The following is a 25,518-nucleotide window of genomic DNA, read 5'->3' as shown; positions in this document are numbered from 1 at the left end:
GGCTTTTAAAAACTCAGTTCTCCTCTTTTTCTTTATTGACTTAGGGTGATGGGCACACAGTGCAATATACAGATCATGTAGCATAGAACTCTACACGTGAAACCTATACAACCGCATTAACCAGTGTTATTCCAAAAAATTCAATAAAATAAAATAACTAAAAATGAGATTATTTTAACATTGTGATGGACATCTATTGTGTTTGCCTGCTCAAAACCCACTCCTTCTCCTCCTCGTAATAGCTTCTCAGGGTTTATCTGATGACTCAGAGTAACACTCTGCCAGAGGATTATAGTGCACTAGTTAGGAGCAGGGCTCTGGAGCCAGGCCGCTTGGCTTTACTCACTCATGCTGTGTGACCAGGGGTGTGTGACTTAATCTTTCTAAATCTTGGTCTTCTTTTCCTTAAAATGGAAATAATGATATTATCTACTTCATAGAATTGATGTGAGGATTAATAAAAAAAAAAAGCACTTAGAACAAGGCCTAATAAGTGTTAGCTATTATTATCAAATTTTTCATGACAATTTGACTTCCTTAGGGATGTTATAAACATATCTTCTCTCATTGTGGCTATAGAAGTCTCTAACAGGTTGATCTATTATTTGATCATGACTTTTTTTTTCTTTCTGAGAAAACAAAAGGATTATTTCTTAGAAGATGAGTAGTTTTACTAGGGCATGTCTTGATAATGATCACCCCTATATTTTCTGGTACTTATGTGCCTCTTCAATCTGTAGATTAAAGTCTTTCTTCATTTCTGGAAAGATGTTATTTCTTGAATAATGTCTTTCAATATTTTTTGTTCCATTACTTCAGTCTCTTCAGAAGGGATAACATTTCTGAATATATTGAATTTCTTTTGTGTTTCATATAATTTTATAGCAGATATTTGTTTCCATTTTATTTTCCCACTACAGTTGTCCCTTGGTATTTGTGGAGGATTGGTTCTAGGACCCCCCATGGATACCAAAATCTGCAGATGCTCAAGTCCCTTATATAAAACTAGAGGCCCAGTACACAAATTCGTGCATGGGTGGGGTCCCGTGGCCAGCCCCCAATCGGGGTAGACCAGGGCTGGGCCTGTTGGGAGGAGGAGATGGTGGGAGGTTGGCTGGCAGGCCCGCCCCTGATTGGGCCCAATCAGGGCCAGGCAGGTTGCGGGGAGGGGCTGTGGGTGATTGGCTGGTAGACACCACCCCCGATTGGGGTGGGGGGCCCGATTGGGGGTGGGGCTGGCTATGGGAAGGGGCTGTGGGCCAGTTGGCCCCACCCCCAAAGGGGGTGATGGGGCCCATAGGGGGCAGGGCTAGCCAAGGGGAGGGGCCGTAGGTGGTTGGCCACAGGCCCTGCCCCTGATCAAGGTGGGGAGGCCAATCTGGGGTGGGGCTAGGTGGAGGGAGGGGCTACAGGAGATAGCAGGCTGGCTGGCCTCACGACCTATTGGGGTAGGGGGGGGGCGATCAGGGGGAGGGGCTGTGGGCCAATTGGGTGGTGGGGGCCCATTGGGGACAGGGCCAGCTGGGGAGGAGGAAGGGCCCCCAGGGGAGGAGGAAGGGCCCCAGGGGAGTTGGCTGGTGGCCCTGCCTCCTCATCAGGGTGGGAGAAGCTGATCAGGGGCGGGGCTGGCTGGGGGGAGGGGATGTGGGAGGTGGGTCGGTTGTCCCACCCCCTGATCTGGCCAGTTGGCTGGCGGAAGTGAGCGTCATAGCGACTAGTCATTCCGATCATTTCGGCGGTCCGGTCACTGGCTTTATATATATATATGTATATATATATATATATATATATATATATATATATATATATATATATGGTACAGTATTTGCCTATAACCCTGGCACATTCTACCATTTAGTTTGTCATCTCTAGATTACTTATAATATCTAATACAATGTAAGTGCTATGTAAATAGTTGTTATACTGTATTGTTTAGGGAATAATGACAAGAAAAAAAACTCTGTACATTTCAGTGCAGATGCAACTGGCATAGGCCTAACTAACTATACTTCCTATAGTGCATGTCAGCAACAAGGTAACTTTAAAAAAATATATTTTTGAGGCAAGGTTGGTTGAATCTGAGGATGCAGAACTTGATATGAGGGCTGACCTTTTCTTGATTTTGTCCTCTGTATTTTTTAAGGAATGGTCCTTAGACATTTTCCAGGTTTTTAGCAATTTCCCTTGTGCCATTTCCAATTCAGTCCTTATATTTATGGTTGTTTTGTTCCTGCTTGTTTCCTGAGCTCCTCCAGGTCATGTTTTAATTTCTTCTGTTGTCTTGCCCTATATTTCCTGAGCAAATGCATCTTTAAGTTTTTGTTTTATAGAAGTTATTTTTTTGGTACATTATATATTTGAATATAAATTTTACCTATTCTCTAGTAAATTTTTTTCTTGTGTTAATTCTTCACTACCATTTGTTTTTTCCTATTTCTTCACACTTTTTTTTTTTTTAATTGGAGGAATTTTGTAAAGATTTTGTTCTGGTTCTACCTTGAATTTAATAATGTGAACTAGTTGAGTTCTTCCATGAAGAAGGCTCATGTTAATGAGTGGGCCTTAGACATTGTCCAGGCTCACTGGAATTTTCAATGGATTATGCTCAGGTTCCTTATGACCCAAATTCATGACTGAAGGTTCCTTTAGTCTTTACTTCTTTGCAAAGAGATCTGAAAGGGCCATGCTGAGCCCCTCTTCTCAACTTTGCCTCCTTGACAGCCTGCTTTTTACAGCATGGTTCCTCATTCAGAGATGCTTTTCCTAGGTGCTATTGTAATGTATACTGTCCATGGCTTATGTTAATCATCAGTTATAGGAAATATGTGCAAGTAACTCTCTTTCAACTATTTCTAAGAACTAAGTATACAATTTAAGATGCCAAAAATGTTGCAGCATTTGTCAGATGAGGCCTCTAACACCCAAGTGTTGTCAAACCATCTATTCAATGGGAAACTTCTAATAAATGAATGGTTTTTTTTTGTTTTGCATGCAATAATTCTTGTTCAGATTTAAATAAGTTTTTCATGTAGGGTGTATATATATGAAGTCACCTAATAAAATATTTTTGACCAATATGATTTTGGACCAAAGAGTTCTTAAGTCTTCAAAGATTAATGATATTTTGGATAAGCTTTTCATCATGTTAAAAACAACAATACTGATTTACAAGTCTCCCAAATCACTGATCCTTAGGCAAAGAGCAAGGGGGTGGGCAGGAATAGAGAGGAAATAACTGAATAAGAAGGAGAAGTAGAGAGAAGGGAAGGAGTGGGGCATAGAAGGGTACCAACTGGGATCTCAGTCATGCCTGGTTCCTACTCTTCACATCTAACTTTTAACCCAAATAAAATATATTATAGTTCTCCAAATATGTTTGAGGGAGGTGCTGTTAGCCTCGGATTTGGGTGATGTGTCCCAACTTTGAGAGAGGTTCTCAGTTATCCATCTTGGAAGTTGGGTTTGTTAATTCAGTCTGTGTTTCTAAGCGCCAAGCAATCCCTATTTGCTTTCCTCAGCCTGGAGAGCCTTTCCAGAGGTTCTCAACCTGTGGGTCTCGACCATCGGAGAACACATATAGCATATCAGATATTTACATTACGATTCATGACAGTAGCAAAATTACAGTTATGAAGTAGCAACGAAAATAATTTTATGGTTGGGGGTCACCACAACTTGAGGAACTGTATTAAAGGGTCGTGGCATTAGGAAGGTTGAGAACCGCTGCTAGGCCAACTGCCTGGGAAAGACAATCCAGGGGGAAGGAGTGGCTGAAGGGGCGGCCAGGCTGACTTCTCACCTCTTTGGGGTCTGCTTCCAGGGGAGCAGCTAGCCTGCATTCAGCTTGTCAGAACCAGGCCGAAGGTGCTGGATGAAGTTTCCTTTACCGAGAGCAGAATTTCCCCCTCTTACAGTGAAATTGGAACAGTGCTGGGAAAATGGGACAGGTGTCTCCAATCAAGAGTCAGGGCTGTTTACCCAACCCAGCCCAGGGGGCCCTAAGGGAGTGAGAGTCTTGATCCAGGGAAAACTGTAATTTTCCGGGACAAGAGGCAATCCCTGCAGGTTGTGGCCTGGGGATCCGCACGTGCATGCCCTCTGACAGGTGGACATGGGAAGGAGGTGGGCAAAGGGCACCTCCGCGAAGTAGATCAGAGGGAACTCTGGATGGGTTTCCCCAGCCCCTAAGAAAGGATGTTTCCCGGTACAGATACTGCCACCTGGGTACCCTACAAAGCAGGGTGGGGCTATGGAGGGTGTGGAGCAGGTGCTCACCTTCCACTAAGTCTCTGGGTTTGCGAGACCGAATAGCGGCCTGAGGAGAGAGGGAGAGATCAGGAGGGGCCAGGGAGGAGCGAAGGCTGGCCCAGACTCGCTGGCCGCTCCAGCCCGGCCCGGCTGGGGCAGCCGGAAAGGCGCTGGAAGCCCGCGCCGGGCCAACACCGAATCCACCCCCGCCCGGCAGCCAAATAACCCTGGGCGTTTTGCTCCCCAGGGAAAACCAGGCAGCGCCTGGCATGTCCTGCGCGTCCCCAGTCCCAAGGCTCCCAGGCTGTCTCGTCGCCACGCGGTCCCCTTCCCCGGCCACAACAGGGCGCCAGCACCGATTCTGCTGCAATGCGAATTAGCTCCAGCCAGAGAATGGGTCGGGAGGGACTCACAGGCTCGAGGGGCGCCAGCGCGGGCCGCCGCCGCCGCGGAGCCCAGTCCACACCCACCTCTGCTCGCACCCGGGCCAACGCCTCGGTCGCCATAACAACCGGTCCCCGCCTTCAAGGCCCGCGCAGCCCGGGGTCGCAGGAGCTCCCGACCGCCCGGGCCGGTGCTTGGGACGCGGAGGGAGAGGGAGCCCAGGATCCCCGCGGCCTCCCGTCGCCGCCCCGCCTCGCTCCGCCGCAGCCCAGCGCGACGCAGAGGCGCCCCCGTCCGCCGCGGGGGAGGAAAGCCCTCGCGTCCCCGCGACTCGACTTTGCAGAATAAAGTGCCCCCGGGGCCGAGCCCCCGCGCCCCCGTGCGCCGCACCTGCTCGCGTCCCCACACCAGCCCCCTCTCAGGTCCCAGGGCGCACGCGGCGGCCGGGAGCGGGGCCGGGCGCTGGCGGCGGTGCCTCGGCGCTCGGAGCGCAGGACATCCCCGAAGGCGGCAGCGCGGGAGGCGGGGAGGAGGGGGGCGGGGAGGCGGCCGGGGCGCGCGGGGAGGGCGGGGAGTCCGCCGCAGCAGGAGGAGGAGGAGGAGGGAGCCGGAGGGCGGCCGGGAGGCGGAGAAGGGAGGCAAGAAAGTAGCAGAAAGTGAGGCTGGCAACCCGCGGCAAAGAAGCCGGGCGAGCGGCGGCAGCAGGAAGTCTGTGCCTGAGACAAGCAGAAATACGAGCCAGGGAGGGACCGCGGCGGCGAGAGTGAAAGAGGAAACTGCAGAAGAGGAAGCTCTGCCGCCGCAGCCAGTCTCCTCCGGCTCCAGCGCCGAGCATCCCCACGCCGCCAGCGCCAACCTCCGGGACACCCCGGCCCCGCGCCGCCCGCTCGCCGCCCCGGCGCCCCCTCCTCAGCGCGCCCGCCCCGGCCCCGGCCCCACGCGCCCGGCCGCGCCGCCCTCGTCTGCCATGGCTCGGGAGAACTGCGAGGGCAGCTCCTCCTGGAAAAAGCAAGCGGAGGACATCAAGAAAATTTTCGAGTTCAAGGAGACCCTCGGAACGTAAGTGGGGACCGGGGAGAAGAGGGCGGAGGGGCAGCGGCCGCGGGTGCTTAGGCGGCTTAGCTGTCACCCACGCCGCCGCCACCGCCGCAGGAACGCCGGTCGCCACGTCCTCGTCGTGGGTTCTCGGCTCCGCGAGCACCCCGCGCGCCCACCGCGTGGGTCTGCGTCCCCGGAGGGGTGGGCACGGCTGCGGGCCGGGGAGCTCTGGGCTTCGGGAGGGTAGCCCCACCGCGGGCCGCTTTACACTTCCCCTGACCACGCCGCCCTCTCCGCTTCTTTCTCTTCACGCGTGACTGTGGGCTGAGATGGTGGATCTTCTATTTGCTGGCCGTGCGCGTTTATTCACCGTGTGTAGGGCGCACCGTGTGAATGAGAGACGTGGTCATGAAGACATCGAGCTTCGGTCGCTCCCATTTCTGTCCTTCCATCCTGTGTTCTTATAGAATGACCACCTGCACCTACGAGGTGTAGGCAAGACGTTGGGTGGCCACGCGAGTGTGGAAGGGAAGGATTTCGCAGTGTGCAGGGTCATGTGTGGACACACGCGCCTCACGGAGCGTGTGTCCATTTCACAGAGGCTCAGCCACGCACGCTGGGGTGCTTGTCTCCGAGCGAAGGTCTGTGAGTGTCGCTGTGCAGGCGGCTGCTCTGCAGGGCGGTATTTAGTCCGATGCTGGTGGCTGCGCCTCAAGAAAGAGATAATCAGAAGTCGATGGCATGAATGCAGCAAGCATGTGCCACTCTGTTGAGCTGCTGTTCCCTTTCTGCCCAGGAGTTGTTTTTTGTTTATTTTGTTTTAAGCGCCAGAGAATGGGTGGGGAGGCTGATTGTGAAAGAGAATCAGGCACTGCTGGATCAATCTGAAGTTCAAGTTATTTTCTCCCCTCATGAGATCAATATCTGTTGCTGATCAATATCTGTCAGTGTATATTCACACACAGCTGCCACATGAACTGGGCATTTTGCAGGGATTCATGGAGGCTGGGAAGAGAAAAAGGAGGTGTTTCGTAGGATAAACAGTGTGCTCTTTCTTTCCTTTCTTTTCCTCTTTGTGTTGGTTTTTATTTGCTTCCCCAGAATCATATTTTGAAACCCAGATTGTCTTTGCTCCACCCCAGGGTCCTTAGCTATTGTTTGGTCATTTTCCTGACCTCTGCCCCCCAATGTCTATAGTGGGTCCCCCAGAATGAAGTTAGATTTCATTCTGAAGATGGCCTTCCCCAAGATGCTGCTGATTCCTGGGAAAGCACACGTGCAGAGGCAGAGAACAGGGTCTCCTAGCTCTGTGCTTTGCTGCAGGGAGGGCACCTGTGGGTCTACACTTTCCATCTTTGTTGCAGTGAAAACAGAACAGATGCCGTCTGTTCATAATGAGGGGATTGAGGCTGCCTCGAAGCATGGCCAGTTAAGGGGTGAGTTTTGGAGAGAATTTTTGAAAATTGCCATTGAGGTTTATTTGGGCCTACGGGGGTTGCGACTCTGAGATGCTCAGGCTACCAAGAGACGAGAAGCAGCCCTGACTGTGGTCCCTAAAGGGGTTATGTGACTGTGGACCAGGGGACTGGAGAGAGTGGAGTCCCTTCATGTGAAAATGCATCCCTTTGTGTGGTGTGTCGCTGCCTGAGCCCCTCTCATGTTCCCTCCCTGTGCCTCTCATGGTCCCTGGGCCTTCCAGGTTTCGTGATGCAGTGTCCCCTAAGTGACGCCTGCTCCCCAGGAGAGCCCCACAGCCGCACCTCTGCAGTGGCGGGCTGCCTCCGAGGCTCACTGAGCTGTGGCTTCATTGAGTTGCAGGAGCTGCTTGGGGATGACTGCGGTGTTTCCACCTCTGGGAAGAACGGGATTTGTCTTCTGGTGCAGGAGAGACTGTAGAGCTCTTGCAAACAATCTCTTGGATTCTGGCCATGTTCCCTGTGAAGTTGGGTTTGGGTCTCTTTGGGGTCCCAAAGCTTTGCCTTCTGCTTAAAAAAAGTCTTTGACAAGGAGTTTACCACTGAGGTCCTGTAGTGCTGGCAGGAGTTCTAGAAGGATAAAACAAACAAAATGATCAAAACGTTTTTACTCATTGACATAATAATAGTAATTGTATGTGACTTTATTAAATGAAATCTATGTAGCAGGCATCATACTAAGTGCTTACCTTATGAGGTAGGTATTTACTATTATTCCCAATTGGCAGATAGGAAAACTGAGGCAAGAGAGAGTAAGTGACCTGCAAAACATGAGCTAGATATTAAGTGATGTAGCTGATACTTGAATCTACAGAACCACTCATAATTACCCATACAGGGTTGAGCCACTTTGTGGGTTATGTAATGGCAAATGTTTAATAACAACGTGACTTAATTTTAGTATTTGGAAAGCTAATCTTAATGTAAAGAAAACATAATTGTGGGGCAACCTGCTATCTAAATCTGTAACATTTCAAAGCTTTGGGGTTATCAACATTGTCTCCTCAGACTTTCTAGAAGTGGTTTGAAGTTCAGGATGCCTGTTTCACCCTGGTTCAGGTCCTGCGTCCAAATAGAGAGGTCATTTCCAGTCCCTCATTGTGGATATTGAGTAATGAAATCTAGCATAAATCAAAGGCATCAACGGTTACGACTGGGATTCATTTCCAAGGTACTCTGCAGGCTCAGTCATTTTGTTTGTCACACCTTCACCATATGCCTTTAAGATCCTAAGGCAGAGAAGCCCTGCCAGGAGCCAGACTGTCAGCTTGCAGTGTTAAAATGCTTTTCAAATAAAGCATTGTAAAGGCCTGATGTGCACTCTGCCAAACTTTGTCATTTGATATTTGGCTGCCTAACCCAGGTATCTTTCCTTGCAGAACTGAACACTTACTGTTGAAGCTTTAGGGTCTAGCTATTTAGGCTGTGTGGTCAGAGGGCCCTTGCTGGAGGGTGAGGCCAAATGGGAGTGAAAGCTTGCTCAAGAGGGTGGGAAACCATGCTGAGGAAGCAAAGAACAGAGGGGAAAGGACCGTCTTTGTGGTTTGGGCCTGGGTTAGCAGACACACCTGAGTCAGGCCTCAGGACAAACCTCTTTCTTACCTGTAGGCTGCAGTCTGGCTTCCTTTGAGAGGGAATCCTGGAACCTAACCTTATCTCCTGATAAGGTGGTAAGACTTAATTACTAGTTATTAATCAGTGACATGTTTTCAGATCCTTGGCACACTACGAGAGAAGGTAAATGCTATGTAACAGCAAATTGGGAGTGGTAAACATTTCTGTCGGTGTATTTGCTGAGGCTCTCAGACCACCTCGCTGTGGATATCTTTTAACAACTTCTGAAACAAGAAAATGAAAACATGATGTTTGGGGAAGCATACAGATGGGAAGAAAGCTTTGGCATGGTGTCCAGGAAACACCCTAGATTCATGGAAGTCCTTCTGTAATTTCCACGTCATGAACAGTATCTGAATAGAGAAGGCCTTAGTACTTGGCAGGACACAGAAGGATTCTCCCAATAGGCCTCATTTCCCCTGGAGTGCAGGAACTGGCATGTCCCAGAAAGCAATCTTCATCTCTGCAGGGCATCAATACATGCTTTTCTTAGAGACTGAACATTTTCCATGGAAATAACTGCTGTCTGTGGCGGGGCTGGAGCAGGCACGGTGGAGGATGTGGGCCTGGGTGCCTGGTCTGGCTCAGCCGCTATGGGGTGTGTAGCCTGTGGGTTGATTGGTCATTTGCCCAGCCGCCTCATCCCTAAAATCAGCGAGGCAGGGAAGGTGAGATGGTTTTCAAGTGCCTTGATGACCCTGAGACTTTAAGGCTCGTCTGTACAAGGAAGGCACTTGCTATTGTTCTCCAGGAGCTTCCCATGCATGACTAGGTACAGCCGATTCCTGTTTAGAGGGGCAGTTTTATGTCTAAGCCAAAAGCAAAGCGAGATAGCTAAGTACAGGAAGTCTTATCCAACTTACTGTTAGCAGCATAGTGTGTTCCCGTTTTCATTAAATGAGAGCCTGCTGGGTGCTGCTTTAGGAAGGGTACAAATAGAAGTTTCTGTGGGGAAGTGCTGTCTTTTCCCCCTAGTATAATATTTATATTCTTTATTCTGAAATTGCTCATTCAGTACACCTGATGAGGACAGATGATTTATTTATCTGAAGGCCCAGATGGAAAAGAGATTCAGCTGTTCTTTCTTGGGGTCTATGTAGGGGGAGAGAGGGAGACTGCAAAGCTACTTGAGGTGGTTTATATATTTGACTGCCTGGATTTTTAAATAGTATTTATTCTGGGATTACTCTGAATTTTAGAGTCTGGGAGAAGTATTTGAAAGCATATTACCAAGAGGAAAATAAAGATGGGAAGTCCCTAGATTCCTACCCAAGGTTATCCCAGCTGCAGTATTTATTAGAAGCTCCCCACCGCCACCTTTCTTTTGAGGCATGATATCAATTCAGCCTCTCATACATTTAGAAATATCTATTGAACACCTGCTATATTCTAGGCACTGGGTGGGGGTATTTGTACTGAATAAACAGATAAAAATGCCTGCTCTCCTAGAGCTTATTGGTGAGGGAGTCAGAAAATAAAAACTATGAATAAGTAAAACGCAGAGTGTGTTATATAGTACACACATTAGGGGGAAATAAATCAGGGAAAGGGGTTTTTTGGAGTGGAGGGATTGCAGCTTGAGGCAGGGTAGCTAGGGATGGCCTCACTGAGGAGCTTGTATTTGAATAAAGATCTGACGGAGCCCTGGGAGAGCTGAAAGTAGAATATGCCAGTTGGAGGGAACAGCAAAGGCTGAGGGCCTGGTGTTTTTGAGGCCTGGTGTTCAAGGAGCCTGGAGTGATCAGGGGGAGGAGAGTGGGAGCTGAGGTGAGACAGGCATGGCAGTAGAAGGGAAGTATGGGGGAGCTCAGTAAACCTTATGGATCATAGTAAAGATTGCATTCGCTCTAAAAACTTGGGGAACATTGGAGGGTTCTGAGCAGAGCAACTTGATATGACTTAGGTGTGTCCATCATAGCTATGGTCGCTGTGCTGAGGGACTGGTGGTCTTAAGGGCGGAAGTGGGGAGACTAGTTGGGAGGCCATTGCAATGATGCAGGGGAGAGATGATAGTGAGCTAGAACTAGGAGTCCCGATGGAGGTGGTGAGAAATGATTGGGTAAAGGATCTATTTGGAAAGGAGAACCAATATGAATTGTTGGTGGATTGGATATGAGGTATGAAATTCTCCAAGGATTTTTGGTTGAAAGAATGGTGCCGTTGGTGTTTTGGGTCAGTTTTTCCAAGGATTTTCTGAGCATCTGTGTGTGCTTTGGGAAGCTCTTGAGTACAGTTTCGAGCAGCAGTCACCAACCTTTCAGACCTCACAGACCACCGGTTGCGATCGCTGGTTTAGAGGGTAAGCTCATGCCCTTTGGACTTCTGGGCTCTCTTTGTGGGGGCCTGTTGCATTTTAAGGTAAATTTCCTTCCTTCCAAGAGCTTGTGTCTGGAAAGGGCTTTGAAGTATCTCCTCTTCTGTCACAGGGAGAAAGTTGGGATAGGCTAGACATTTTAGCAGCTGGAAGAACTGCTTAACTTTCTGTGAAAATTCTGCGTTTTGCCTTTGGAATGATCAATCTAGATCACTTTGATGGTAGGCCTAGAACCTGTAACTTCTCACTTGATTGGTGAATTTGAATCTTCCAAATTCTGTGAAAAATAATAAGTATGAGAACTCTAGCCACTCTTTTCTTTGATTGGATGTTTTATACTGTTTTTGGAGAAGAAAAGCCAAAAATGTCTCTTGATTGAAAAGAGATAACAAACTCTAGTGTCCTTATTGACTAGTAGGGTGGGATTTTGGAAATTGCATTTTTTGGATAGAGCTTGTCCCCTGAAGGGCTAATGAGGACTGTCTCAAGTAGGCATTCCTGGTTCAAACTTGGCAACTGAATGGACAATAATCAGGCTTGGCAGATATTAGTGTCCTCTCAGGGGAGGACTTCAGGGGTTAATTTGTTAGGTTTGTCTCTGGCTGGGTCTCCATAATCCCCTTTCATCTTTCCTTTCCCCCAGATAAATCTTCTTAAATCCCCTCTAGTCTCTCCCCTTCTCTCTCCTCTGGGAGGGCTTAGGCATTGGTCCAGTGGGGACTTGTCATGGTCAACTTGCACCCAGAATGGCAGACCCCAGGACCTTAAGCCTCCATCCTTATCAGATTTCACAGGAATCATCAGGGAGCCCAAAGCCCACTGTGGACTGATGGTGGCCAGCATGAAGCCTGGTGCCCTAGTCAGCTGACCCAAGTTTCTCTTTTGACTCAAGATGGCCAATCCAGTGCCTATGTGGCTGTTTTAGGACAACATGTGGACTCTGGGAGAGATGCTGTCAGGATCCTCTTTGCCAGTTCATGTGGTTATGTCCCCTTTACTTTCGGTGGTGCAGGAGATCACTTGAACTCATTTTTTTATTAGATCCTTCTTGATTTAAAAAATGCTTATTATGCAGTGTATGAATTATTCAGGGAGACCAAGAGTAATCTCAAAATGGATACCACAGGCCAAGTTCATTCCATGGCAGACCAAGTTTGTTCCACGTCTCCAGCAATCACCTGTGTGTCTTGTGCTGTTTTTCCTACTATTTCAGCGAAGCTCAGAAACAGACAGATTCTATATCTTGGTTAAACCAATCTTGAGGATAAATCTTTAAGACAGCATATTGGCTGCAGCCAGGTTGGGGAGTCAATGAATAGAAATAATAGAAAGGTGGTTCCAACACAACCACTCATAGCTGTAGTGTCTGGAGAGGCTCCTTAATCTTTCCCAGATAAGATGGAGATGGAAGCTGCTGCCCCGTGGGATTCTGGTAAGGGTCCAGTGAAGTGCATGAGTTGCCTGGGACATAATTGGGATTGAGTAAACAGCAACTGTCATCAAATTTAGCTACCGTCAGCAGCTATGGTTGATGTTGACTACCTTCGGACATTTAGGGCCAGTACAGTGGGAAAAACGTATCAGTATCTGTTGGAAATTGATGTTGGAAGCTCTTGTTGCGATTATACAGAATGGTACATATTTAACCTCCTCCCAAATTGTGGTGAGAAACCATCACAAGTCGTCAGTCAGCCAGGGAAGGACAATTTCTGGTTGTTCTCCACAGCACAGTACTGAGCAGCTGAGAATGTAGACTCTGAGGTCACCAGGCCATGAATGCAAATTCTGGGTCCACTCTCTCCTAGCTTTAAGGTTTTGGGCAAATTATTCTGCTATTCTCAGCCTCATGTCCTTGTCTATAAAACAGGATAAGACCAGCACTTAATCTAAGGATTGTAGTGAAGATTAAACGAGGGTGGTGGAAACTACTTAGTGCTGTACATGGCCCATGAATATGTCCTCAGTAAATGCTAGTTCTCTCTCGTTGGTCTCTGTGGTGCTGGAACACTGCTCCTTAGAGGCCATTTGCTCAGATTTGGATGGTCCATTGAGCCATTCAGCATTTGCTCCCCACAGGAGGGTGATTAGTGCATAGAGTGCTAGCATTAACCAAGGGACTCAGTCTGAAACGTCCTCTGGGCCAGCTCGTGTGGTGGAGTGACCTAGTTTGCCATATATCACAGGCTCGTTCTTTCCTCCAGTTATCTCATCAGCTTTGCCTCTGCACTGCTCCTGCACCCTGAGCCAGTGTGTGTGTGTGTGTCTGTGTGTGTGTGTGTGTGTGTGTGTGTGTGTTAATCTGTCTCCATCTACATCAGCTGTGCAAGAGTCTTTTCTAACTGTACTTTCTGTCTTCTCAAATGGCACAGAGGTCTTGGTGCAGCTGTGGTCCTTCTTCAACTTAAACATGCTTTTTTCTTAAGCAATTCAGTGCTTCTGCTTTGTTTATAAATCAAAATAATGTTTTGATTTATTAGAAGGACTTAAGTCACTTTTTTTTTACAGTATCTTTACATGTGGAGTTTTAAAATCTAGATATTTAAAAATGGCAGCAAATATATGCATATACCACATAAACATTTGTAACAGTTTATTTAAAGCCCAACCGGTGTGGCTCAGTGGTTGAACATCCACCTATGAACCAGGAGGTGTGGTTCGATTCCGGTCAGGGCACATGCCTGGGTTGTATGCTTGATCCCCAGTGCGGGACCTGCAGGAGGCAGCCAATCAATGATTCTCTCTCATCATTGATGTTTCTATCTCTTTCTCCCTCTCCCTTATTCTCTGAAATAAATAAAAATATATTTAAAAAACAAAACAAACACATCCTTATAGGGGACTGTTGGATGGGGTGTGAGAGATGATCTCAAAAGATTAATGTCCCAGGTCCCAGGATGTAGATATGATCTTGGAGAGCTGATAACTGAATTGGGAGATATCCCTCATCTTGACCTATTTTAGCCCTTTTGATGGCCAAACCTGGTCTTTGGGTCACAATTTATTGGGACCTCTACAGTGGGGTGAGCAGGCAAGAAGAGGCTCCCAAGCTGAAAGTAGTTGATGTTACTACTTGCTGAGAGGACCTCTCTCTGTCTTTCGTAACCACAGCACACGTCACTGAAATTGCTTTTACACCAAACTGGATTTGGATTTGGTGCTATAAATGGATACCTGAAGGTTACATATTCAGTCAAACCTCAGACAGTCCCACTCCTGCCTACCTCTTACACAACTTTGTCTCCTCCCATTATGGCCCACAGGGTTGTAGGAGGAAAAGCTCCCCCCAAACAAAACAAAACCCCCAGATCTTTGTAGCTTTAGAAAATGTGTGAGTGGAGGGAAGAGAAGCTATGCACAGTGGCAGGTCTGGCGGAGTGGTGGAGGCTGCAGACACCCCAGGCAGGGCCAGGGTCCCCTGCCATACACAGGGAGGGACAAAGTAGGTTTACAGTTGTGAGTACGCGAAACAGAGTTCATTCTTGTATTATTTTTTACTAACTAGAGGCCCGGTGCACGAGTTTGTGCATCAATGGGGTCCCTCGGCCTGCGGGATCGGGCTAAAACTAGCTCTCTGACATCCTCCCGAGGGGTCCCGGATTGCGAGAGGGCGCAGGCCAGGTTGAGGGACTCCATCAGTGCAGGATCAGGGCTGGGGAGGAATGCGGGAGGTTGGCCGGCCAGGGAGGGACTGTGGGAGGGCTCCAGGGCGTGTCCGGCCCATCTCACTCAGTCCGGAAGGGCCAGACCCCAGCAGCAAGCTAACCTACCAGTTGGAGCATCTGCCCCTTGTTGGTCAGTGCATGTCATAGCGAGTGGTTGAGTGGCCTTAGCATATCATTAGCATATTACCCTTTGATTGGTTGAACGGCTGACCAGCCGACTGGACACTTAGCATATTAGACTTTTATTACATAGGATTCTTGTATTATTTTCCTACAATCAATTGTAAATCTACTTTTGCCTCCGCCTTGCATGGGCTGACACTTCTTTAACCATGCTAAAAGTGATTGCTTGACATTTGCCTTAAAGCATTAGAAGATATAAAAATCTTTACATAGGCTGAGGGACAGTCTTTTATGATGTAAGGGATTGTAAAGGAAGTACATTGTCTCCCACACTTAACCGGAAAGAATTAGTGTTTAAATGAGAGACAGGAGGGAAAACGGGTAATTCTAATCTTGGAACTTGGGAGGAACTGAGGAGGCTCAGGTGGTTGCAGCTTGGGAAGCTGAAGGCCCAGAGAGGAGATGGCCCCAGGCTCACTGACCTCAGCCATCACAAAACTGGGGGCTCGCTGGCCTGGGCCCTGGAAAGCCTCAGGCAGTCCCACTCTCCTCTCTCTCCCTGGTCCCCGGCACAGGCTCTGCTCTCAGGCACAGGCCAGGGCTGTTAACACTGTAATTCAGCCAAAGCAGGGGCTCAAGGCTTCTCGGCCTGAGTAGGGTCCTGACTACCATGAAAATGTTCACTTCTCTAAGATGTCCCTCTAACAACACTACACTTAAAATGAACTTTTGGAGAAGACCTTGTAGAAGTGATACTGCTTGGGTTTTTCCTACCTGTGTTATCTTGGTCAGTAAAAATGGAGTTTGTGGTCCTAGTAATGATTAAAAAATATTGTTGGCTTTTTGTGGTGCTCTTTCAGCTCCTTTGACACTGGGATATAATATCAAGACCTCGTATTTGTGTGTGTGTTTTAAATTATGGTAAAAATACATAAGATTCATCATCATCATCATTTTTAAATGTATAGATCAGTGGCATTAAGTACATTCACATTATTATGCAACCATCACCACCATCCATCTCCAGAACCTTTTTATCTTCCCAAAAGGAAACTGACCTCCAATAAATACTAACTCCTCATTTCCCCTCCCCCACTCCCTGGCAACCACAATTCTGCTTTCTGTGTCCATGAATTTGACTACTCTATGTACCTCATGGAAGTGGAATCATGCACTATTTATCTTTTTGTGTCTGGCGTATTTTACTTAGCATAATGTCCCCAAGGTTTATCCATATACTACTACATGTCAGAATTCCCTTCCTTTTTAAGGCAGAATAATATTCCATTCTATGGATAGCACACGTTGTGTTTATTCATTCATCTGTCCATGGACACTTGGAGTTGCTTCTACCTTTTGACTCTTGTGAATAATGCGTCTGTGTATGTGAGCATGCACATTTCATTGAATCTCTGTCTTCATTGTTTTGGGTTATACCCAGAAGTGAAATTTCTGGATCATATGGTAATTCTAGGCTTAATTTTTGAAGTACTGCCATACTTTTTTCCACAGCCATGTGGTGTTTTGCAGCTTGCAAAATGTTTTTACGGTATGTGCATGCTTCCTTCTGAGTCTTAGAGCAGCCCTGTGAGTGGGCAGCAATCGTCCTCATTTTAGAGATAAGAAAATGGAGGTTCAGTGAAGTTAAATGACTTAGGTGGAAAAGTTGCTAAGTGGCAGATGAAGATGGAAGTCAGTGATCTTTCTCCCATGTCATGCACTACCAGCTGGTTAGCAGAGTAGAGGGGAATAGAGAATACTAACAGGATTAAAAAATAGCCCCTCCTTCTGTGGACTTGTCATGGTACTGTAAGGAGAGCACTGGAATCAGTTGTGTGCTGGCAAATCAGCTTTGATTTGTAATAATTGTTGATTTCCATGGTATAAATAAATACTCCCACCTGGAACAATTTCGAGCTACCCATGGTTTAACAATCTTCTGCAAAATTCTTGAATTAGGCTCTTATGAGTGGGTATGAAGGGACGCGAACACACCTCTGACGGAAGTAGAGCCAGGAGATCTGAGTTTAGTCCCTGCTGTCATTTAGGAACTGTGGAATCCTGGCCTTATCTTCTCTACATCCTGATTACCTTGTTTGTTAAATGGGGATAATTACACCTGAATTATACTTGCTTACATCACACTCTTTTAAGTCCCAAATGAGATAAGTATGTGTAGTAGGCATTATACAAATAGAAGGTATTATTGTGTTATAAAGATTATAGCTTTAAAAATACTTCTTTCTCATAAATGTTAGTATCGTGCACTCTTTGAAATCTGGCTGTCATCTTTGGGGCATGGTTTCCAAAGAAGTTGGGCCACAGTCAACTTTGAAAGCATAGCACAAAACCAGCGTTGCACAGTATGTTTTTTCTGGCTCTATTCAGGTGTGTGTTCTTTTTATTCTTGGTGTTTAAGTGATTGGTACCTTAAGGGAAACGTAAAAAAATTATGAAAGCAACATGTCATCCTAGTAGAGAATTTGAAAATCTGGAAGAGTACAAGGAAGACAGTAAGTATTGACTAGTTGGCTGGATGAGTGCTGGTAACAGTCCCTCCAGGGCAAGCATGTCAAACTCGTGGCTCAGGGGCCGCATGCCTCCTTTATTTGGCCCGTGTTAGCCTTTGAGTTTGACATGCTTGCTCAAGGGGGTGGGGAGATCGCAGGATAGGCCCCAGAGGTCAGCTGTGGGGGACCTATGAGATAATGGTGCAGCCATAGGTATTTACTAAGCGGTATGAAGGCATTTCAATGTTTTGCCATCTGGTCTGATTGAAACAATGTACATGGGTTGAGTGTTGGCTCTGGATATAGGGCTGGTGGTCTTTGTTGAGTGCTGTGGGTGTCTGATTTTCTTCACCATGTCAGTATTTTGCATTAGCTTGGTGGTGGTGATGGTGTGGTTGGGTTATTGTCATTGTCGTGCTGACTGACTCTACCCTCATTGCCACTTCTAAATGTGTACAGTCGGCAGTGGGACAGAACCTGGTGCCAACAGGAGACCCTGTTTAACTGACCTCCAGTGGGCTAATTATACACCTGGGAAGAAGGAGGTAAAACATATTCATATCCAGGTGTGGCTGACTCTTCCTGCTTGGAGCAGGACTGAGGAACTTAGCTTCTGTCACTTTGTGGCATGAAATAATACTGTTTTCTGTGGACTGAATGTTTGTTTTCCAAGAATTCATATGTTGAAACCTAACCCCCAAGTTGATGATGATATTAGGAGGTGGGGGTCTTTAGGAGGTAATTAAGTGATGAGGGTGGAGCCCTCATGAGTGAGATTAGTGCCCTTATAAAAGAGACCTCACAGAACTCCCTCACCCTTTCCACTCTGAGGACACAGTGAAAAGATGGCTGTCTATGAAGCAGGATATGAGCTCTCACCAGACACCAATCTGCCAGCAGCTCGATCTTGGACTTTCCAGTCTCCAGAACTGTGAGAATTGTCTGTTTAAAAGCCACCCAGTAGAGATACATTATTTCAATCCATTGAGATTTTGCTTCCTGGCAAATGTCAACAGTTTGGCTCAAATAAATTCACCAAAATTCTCTATAGGTTTGAATATTTCTTACATTGACATTTACTTGGAATAGTGTGGCAGGATTCCAAAGAAGCTTACCCAGGGCCACCCCCCACACTTGGACCAGGTGCTAGGATCCAGCAAAGGGCCCATTGAACCAGCTGGTTCCCTGCCGAATCAGGTGAACTTGGTGTTGGAAGGGACCTTATCTTATCAGGTGCCTAATTGTGAATGGACATCTGCCCCTGTCACTGACACTTGCCTCCATCTACAGTGATCAAAGACTTTTCAAGGATGGAAAGCCCAAATATCAGACAGAGACAGCCATCCTGAGACACTGACAAGGCCTGTATACCTACAAATTAATGTTGCTGCTAATATTAGTACTAATAATAATTATATTTGTTCTTTAGGCTTTTCTCAAACCCTATGTATATACCTCAACTGTTAATAACTACTGAAGGTGTATAAGATAACTTTTTGTATTATCAATAATATTCTTTTTATGGTTTCTCTTTTGAAATGTAGAAAAATGCTATTGCAAAAAATAAAATTAAAAGAGAAATAAATATTAAGAAAGGAATTTTATCTATAAACCCCAAAACCTAATTATGAAAGTGTGCTTACCCCCTAACGCAACAAAGACTACTAACTATATTAAGTCCAATAGAAGCTGCAATGGCTATAAAATCATGGCTGGAAATATACTTATAAAACTCTTACTGTCCTCATCCTCTTGGCCTCTGGAATTTTAAATGGTAATTGTAATTTACAGCATTATATTCTTATAGCCTTGGCCCCAATTAAACACACACACATACACACACACACACACACACACACAGACACCCTGTAAGCTCACAGCTTCCAATTGCACAACTAGCGATAATCAGATTAATAACTGCACCTTAATGTTTCCAATGGGAAGTAAATTATCCATAGTAAATAGAAACCCATCCCTGGTCAGATTATAAAAACTGAAAAGGTGTATATTATGCACTTAAACTATAAGTGAATGTTATACTTGATGCAAAATATTAAATAGTGAGACAGGCAGCAAAACCTGGATCATAATAGCTTATAGGTTAGAAATGATCCAGAGTGTTTTTCTTAATAAAGGCCCGTAAGACCTGACTGCCTCCCATTTACCTGCCTTTCACTTTGGGAAAAAAAATTCTGCCTTGATTTCTATCCAAGGTTACAGTCTTGACCCAGCCCTAATGGTCAATTGTTTAGTTAGACAAACACCAACTGAGACTTTTTAGGAATGAGCCTTCCTAGCACATCAGGACCTCCTTATCCAACCAAAAGGTTGGCCATCAATGCATCCTTTGGACTGACTTATGACCAAAAGGGATGTGTAGACTGAAAAGGGGCCACATACTAACCTGACAAGCTCGGGGAAGGCCTGTGTAGCAGCCTTGAAAACTCAGAGACCGAAAATAACCACAAAGAATATTCTGAAATTAAAACTTCTTAAAAAAGAAGTTTATGGCAGGTAGTTATGTCCTAGGCTAGAATCTTCCCTGATAAAAGTCAATCTTTACCTTAACTGACCCTGTCTATAATCTTTTGAATCTACGATAACATACCTTTCGAATGTCATGGTAACTCCTCCTTTTCCAGACCCCTCAGGACACAACCAATGCAGCAGGGGAGAGACCATAAGTCTTTTCTTTGTTATTGTTATCATATTAATTGCTGACTGGTAATTATCCTGTACCCACCTAAGTAAAAGAAATATGTGACTATCCTTTTACTTGTCATCCATTCCCACAGGTTTCCATGTTCTGTTTTCTCCCACCTCCCAAATCTATCACCAGTGGACTTCAAGTAACCCACTTGCATCTTCTCTTTTGATTTTAATGTACAAAATAAGGTGCAAAACTGCCATTCTCTGGAGCTTATCTGAATGCATTGAGATTTTGCTTCCTGGCAATTGTTCACAGTTTGGCTCAAATAAACTCACAAAAATTCTCCATAAATAAATAAATACATATATAAATAGCCACCCAGTCTATGGTATTTTTTTATGGTAACCTGAACAGACTACGAGACTTACAGGCACAAGTCCTGCCTTCTGCCAAATTGCTCACCCTGCAATCTCCAAGTTAACATCTCTTTAGAACATTGTGTTCACATTCAACTCATTCTTGGGATTAGAAGGTGAAGTCTTTCTAACTTAAATGGAGGTCTGCTAGGCCATCTCCCTCATCTTGTGGGCCATAAAATTGAGGCGCTTGGAGCTGAAGTGGCCTGCCTGAGGCCCCCCCAGTTACTCATGGCCACATCCACAACTCTGGTGCTTCGGCTAGGCCTCTTCTTGTGTTTTCCCTGATGAGGGTAGCAGTGAACGTCAGGCATCATTCCATCACCATCAATGTAACGGTGATTACCAGAGAAGAAACCAGGCCCGTGAGAGGTTTCCTGCTGCAGTCATTGTCTCTCCGTTCCTGTATCCTCTGTAATTCACTTGTGGATGCTGTAAAATGAGCTCTCAAGGACGCATTTGGCTCCACAGAGAATTTGGAGCCATGCCCAGTGGGTGCCTTGGGTCCCTCTGCATGGTATAGCTCCCAGGCCAATTGTCCTTAAGTTGTTGGGAAGGAACCCGAGACCTGAGAGCAGAGTACAGGCTCCTTTGATCCCTGCAGGGTCTCAGACCTGAGTCAGGAGAACCTGGGCTAAGGCCTGTGTGCAGGCTTTCCCGTGCACCAGCGGAGTAGGCCTCACACACAGGCGGCACCTACCTCGTATGTGACACCCACATGTTCCATTGAGTTTGCTGAGTAAATGAAGGATAAGTGGAACAAAAGAAGGAGCACTATCTTTGATTACAATAATCAAGTTCAAATCCTAACTGTGCCACTTCTGAGTTGAGAGACCTTGAGCAAATTACGTAATCTTTCTGAGTTTCTGTTTTCCCACATTGAAGTGGGGATAGCAGTACTTACCTTTCCAGCTTGTTGTGAGGTTTTGTTGCAAAAACAGTAAGGGATATAAAGCATGCTACATATTATAGGTGCTAATTAAAGGGGGACTGACTTAGTGTTTTAAGTGAATAAGTATTAGGTCTCATTGTGTGATTTCAACTTCATTGAAAAATCTCTTTAGTGGATGCCTTGAGGAATACCATTAGAGAACCATTCCTTTGGCTAATGGCGTTTTCTCAAGTATAAGAAATTAAGCACTATTAGCCATTTATAGGACAGTGTTGAAGAGTTTATATTTTATTAGAATGAGCTTAGAGAAAGATATGGGAAAGAATTTTTGAAAACCACAGGGGTTGGATTAGAATTAAAGAATGGTAGTGGTGTTGATTATGCCAAAGAGGAGATTGGAGGCAGGAAAGTCACCCAGAATCATAGCATTCATTTATTTGTACATTCATTCAGCAAATAGCTTTTGAAATCTTACTCTGAGAAATATTGTGAAGGCCTGGTATATTCTATCTCTGTGGCCCTGATGACCATACTCATTGTGATTTGGTCGGTCCAGGTGGAAGCCCCAATTGAGAAGAATGTGATTTGTCTTCTTGTTGGCGGCATCATTCTTGCAGCCACTCTGTTGCTCAGGTGGTTCAGGCGAGGGAGGGGCTAGGCCTGCTGCCTGTGGAAGGCCCCACCTTGGCTGTTTTGGGTCTAATGGGGGCATGGGTGTGGCAGCCTCTGAGTCTTCCCTCTAGTCCCAGGCTATTCTGGTATCTGTCCTCTCTTGTAGAAATTACTGAATGTCTACCCCCTGGGTGTAACCTTATCCTGGGATTGTAGGAATAGGCCATGAGATGCAGGGACCTCCAGAAAGCTTGGTTCATGCTGAAGGTCCTGCGAGCTGGGTGACTTCAGAAGCTCTCCAGGAAGCTGGAGTTTGGTGGTTGCTGTGTGGGCTCCCAGTATGGCTGGGGGTGGGGGTAGTATCCAGACAGATCCTAACCCTGTGGAAAGCTCCTGGGTTTATTGAACAACCAGTAAACTGGGCCCCTCTTGGTAAGCCCTGTCTGCCCCATAGGCATGAGAGAAACTTGAACTAACTACTGATGCTAGAAATTTGAATGGGTTTGTCTGGTCAAAGCCATCTGGAGATGTGCCTTCATTTATTCCCCTCAGGCAGTATTCAGATAAGACTTTTGAGAATTATGAAACTAAATCCACAGCATTTTTTCTTTAAAAAAATTCAACAGATCGAGAGTCTTCTCCATTCTAGGCACCAAGGAAGTGCTGATTTGAACAAACAAATCCCCCTCTCCTCCTCAAAAAAACCTGGTTCTTGTCTTTAGGGAACTTTCTGGAGAGAGAGACAAATAAATATGTAATTACAATTCAGTGTGATAGTGCTGCCATGGGGGGTATATGATATGGATGCCAAGAAGAGGGGCCCCTGCCAGAATTGGGGCTTAGGGACGGTGAGCTGGGCTATTGCCTAAGAAAGTTCTAGAAATTGTAAGTGAAAAAGAGCTTCCTTTCACCCAGCAGGTGTGGTTTAGTGGTTGAGAACCATGAACCAGGGTTCTATTCCCGGTCAGGGCACATCACATGACTGGGTTGTGGGCTCGATCCCCAGTGTGGGATCTCATCATTGATATTTCTTTCTCTCTCTCTCCTCTCCCTTTCTCTCTCTCTCAAATCAATAAAAACATTAAAAAATCAAAATCCCAAAATTTCCTCTGAAAGGGGGATAAATTATGTTAAAAAATATGCCCTCTGAACACTTAGAGAATATCGGATAAGTATCCATACACCCACAAGGTGATATAGACATGGTGCTAAGTGTCTTAGGGGTTCTCAGAAAAGGGATATAATTTTTAACAGAGGTAATAGAGACAAATCAAATGAGCTGGTAGCTGAGGTTTTCCTCCAGTGCAGCGTCTCTACTGAACTGCTTCCCAGTGGCGGTCCTGTAGCCATTAACCAGTGGTTGTTAAGCTCTGATGTATGGCTGATGCTGTACCAGCTGGGGCTTCAGTGGCAAATGAGAGATGGAGTCCCCCGAGTCCTACAGAGATGCTGGCCTTATTCCAACCTGTGTGTCCTGTCTGTAGGACCTCCTGCGGCCACCACCCTCCCCACAGTTCTCCAGGGCCCCACTTAAGTCTGGTGTCTTCCCAGGTCTCCCCAGATGTACGCAGCCCACCTAGGCTTCCCTGCCTCTGTTCTTCCCATCTTTTTTTTTTTTTTTTTTTTTCTTTTTAAATATTTTAATAATTTTTATTTCTTAAAGTATTACAAAGAGTATTACATATGTCTCCTTTTTTCCCCCCCTTGACATTCCCCCGGCCCCTACCCCCCGCCCCCCCCCCCCGCCCCGTGTCTTGTGTCCATTGGTTAATCTTATATGCATGCATATAAGTCCTTCAGTTGGTCTCTTAATCCCCCCCCCCCAACCCTCCCCAGGCTTCCCACTGTAGTTTAACATTCTGTTCAATGTTGCTCTGCTTCTGTATCTACCCCTGTTCATCAGTCCATACTGGTCCCCTTTATTTGTCCCAACCTCACTGGAGTAGTCTCAACCTCACCAGGGCCGTCTGAGCCTCACCTGGGCCGTTTCAACCTCACCTGGGCCGTTTCAACCTCACCGGGGCCGTCCCTACCTCACGGGGGCCGTTTCAACCTGACCGGGGTTGTCCCTACCACACCGGGGCCGTTTCGACCTGACCGGGGTTGTCCCTACCAGACCGGGGTCGTCCCTACCTCACGGGGGCTGTTTCAACCTCACCGGGGTCGTTCCTACCTCACGGGGGCCATTTCAACCTCACCGGGGCCGTCCCGACTTCACCAGGGCCGTTTCAACCTCACTGGGGTTGTCCCTACCACACCGGGGCCGTTTCAACCTGACTGGGGTCGTCCCTACCTCACGGGGGCCGTTTCAAACTCACCGGGGTTGTCCCTACCACACCGGGGCCGTTTCGACCTGACCAGGGTCGTCCCTACCTCACGGGGGCCGTTTCAACCTCACCGGGGTCGTCCCTACCTCACGGGGGCCGTTTCAACCTCACCGCGGTTGTCCCTACCACACCGGGGCTGTTTCAACCTGACCGGGGTTGTCCCTACCACACCGGGGCCGTTTCGACCTGACTGGGGTCGTTCCTACCTCACGGGGGCCGTTTCAAACTCACCGGGGTCGTCCCTACCTCACGGGGGCCGTTTCAACCTCACCGGGGCCATCCCGACCTCACCGGGGCCATCCCAGCCTTACCGGGGAAACAGGAAGTTTGGCCCTCTGTCCCCTGCCGGCGGCTCCCCACCTGACAAAATCTCCAGGCGTTCCTGGTGGTTGAACATCCAGCACTCCTGCCCTCCACCAAGTGCACAGACTGCCTGTCTGCTGTCCCCCAGCGCCCCACAAGAGACTGGGACCAGTGGGCATGTTTGTGCGCTTGCTGGTACAGCAGTTCCACAGTGCCGGCCGAGTCAGGCCCAGCCCTGGCCGGCCCCGGACCCGACTCTGCCCCCCGATTGCGTCCCTCCCAGATGCAAGGAGCTGAAATCTGCAGCCTGCTGGGATGGGCTCTGTACTTGGTGCCTCTGCACATCCTACTCAGTCTCAATGCGCTTCTTTCTATGCGAGGAGTTGAAATCTGCAGTTTGTTGGGTTGGGCTCTGTACTTGGTGTCACATCCTACTCAGTCTCAATGTTCTTTCTCTCCTTCCAGTTGTAGAGCTTCCACTGGGCCAACTTTCCCATGGTTCTGTATGATAGGTGTTTGTCTGATATTTGGTAGTTTCGATGTTGTTGTGTGAGGTAGCACGCACAGGTCTCTTCCTTATGCCGCCATCCTGGTTCTCCTGGGTCTGCTTCTTGAATGTGTCTCCCATGGCTGCGAGCAGTTGAAGTCTGCAATTTGTTGGGATAGGCTGCAAAAGCGCAGGTGGGTCTTTTTGTGCACCTGGCACAGCTTGGATGGGGATGTAAATTGATTAGGGCTGAGACTCAGGGAGTCGCCATGGCGGAGCAAATAGCACTGGCTGAGTCTCCGCGGCCCCTTGAATCTCTGCCAGGGCTTTGTGTCCCCCAGTGCCGGCGAGCAGCTGTGCAACAGAGTCTCCCTCGCTTTCTGATGGCTGCAAGGCCGTGCTGCCTCTCCCCGTAGGGTCTGGTGCCTCATGATCCCGCCTGAACCAGCTCAGTGGATTTGAA

At 47.2% G+C, this 25,518-nt stretch overlaps 1 protein-coding gene across 2 annotated transcripts in view; it reads left to right on the top strand.

The window, feature by feature from the left end:
- Positions 1 to 5,168: 5,168 nt before the first annotated feature.
- The window catches only part of CAMK1D (calcium/calmodulin dependent protein kinase ID), a 400,268-nt gene continuing 379,918 nt past the window's right edge, over positions 5,169 to 25,518 (top strand). For both annotated transcript variants that reach the window (XM_070428392.1, XM_070428401.1), the window contains exon 1: positions 5,169 to 5,691. In XM_070428392.1, coding sequence (XP_070284493.1) covers positions 5,600 to 5,691 — 92 coding nt within the window. In that variant the 5' untranslated portion in view covers positions 5,169 to 5,599. The remainder of the gene's footprint in view (positions 5,692 to 25,518) is intronic.

Source organism: Myotis yumanensis, unplaced genomic scaffold (assembly GCF_028538775.1).
Source record: "Myotis yumanensis isolate MYYU_CA2020_CCGP unplaced genomic scaffold, mMyoYum1.0.hap1 SCAF_1, whole genome shotgun sequence".
NCBI classification, from domain to species: Eukaryota; Metazoa; Chordata; class Mammalia; order Chiroptera; family Vespertilionidae; genus Myotis; species Myotis yumanensis.
This window is presented reverse-complemented; position numbering and strand designations above follow the sequence as displayed.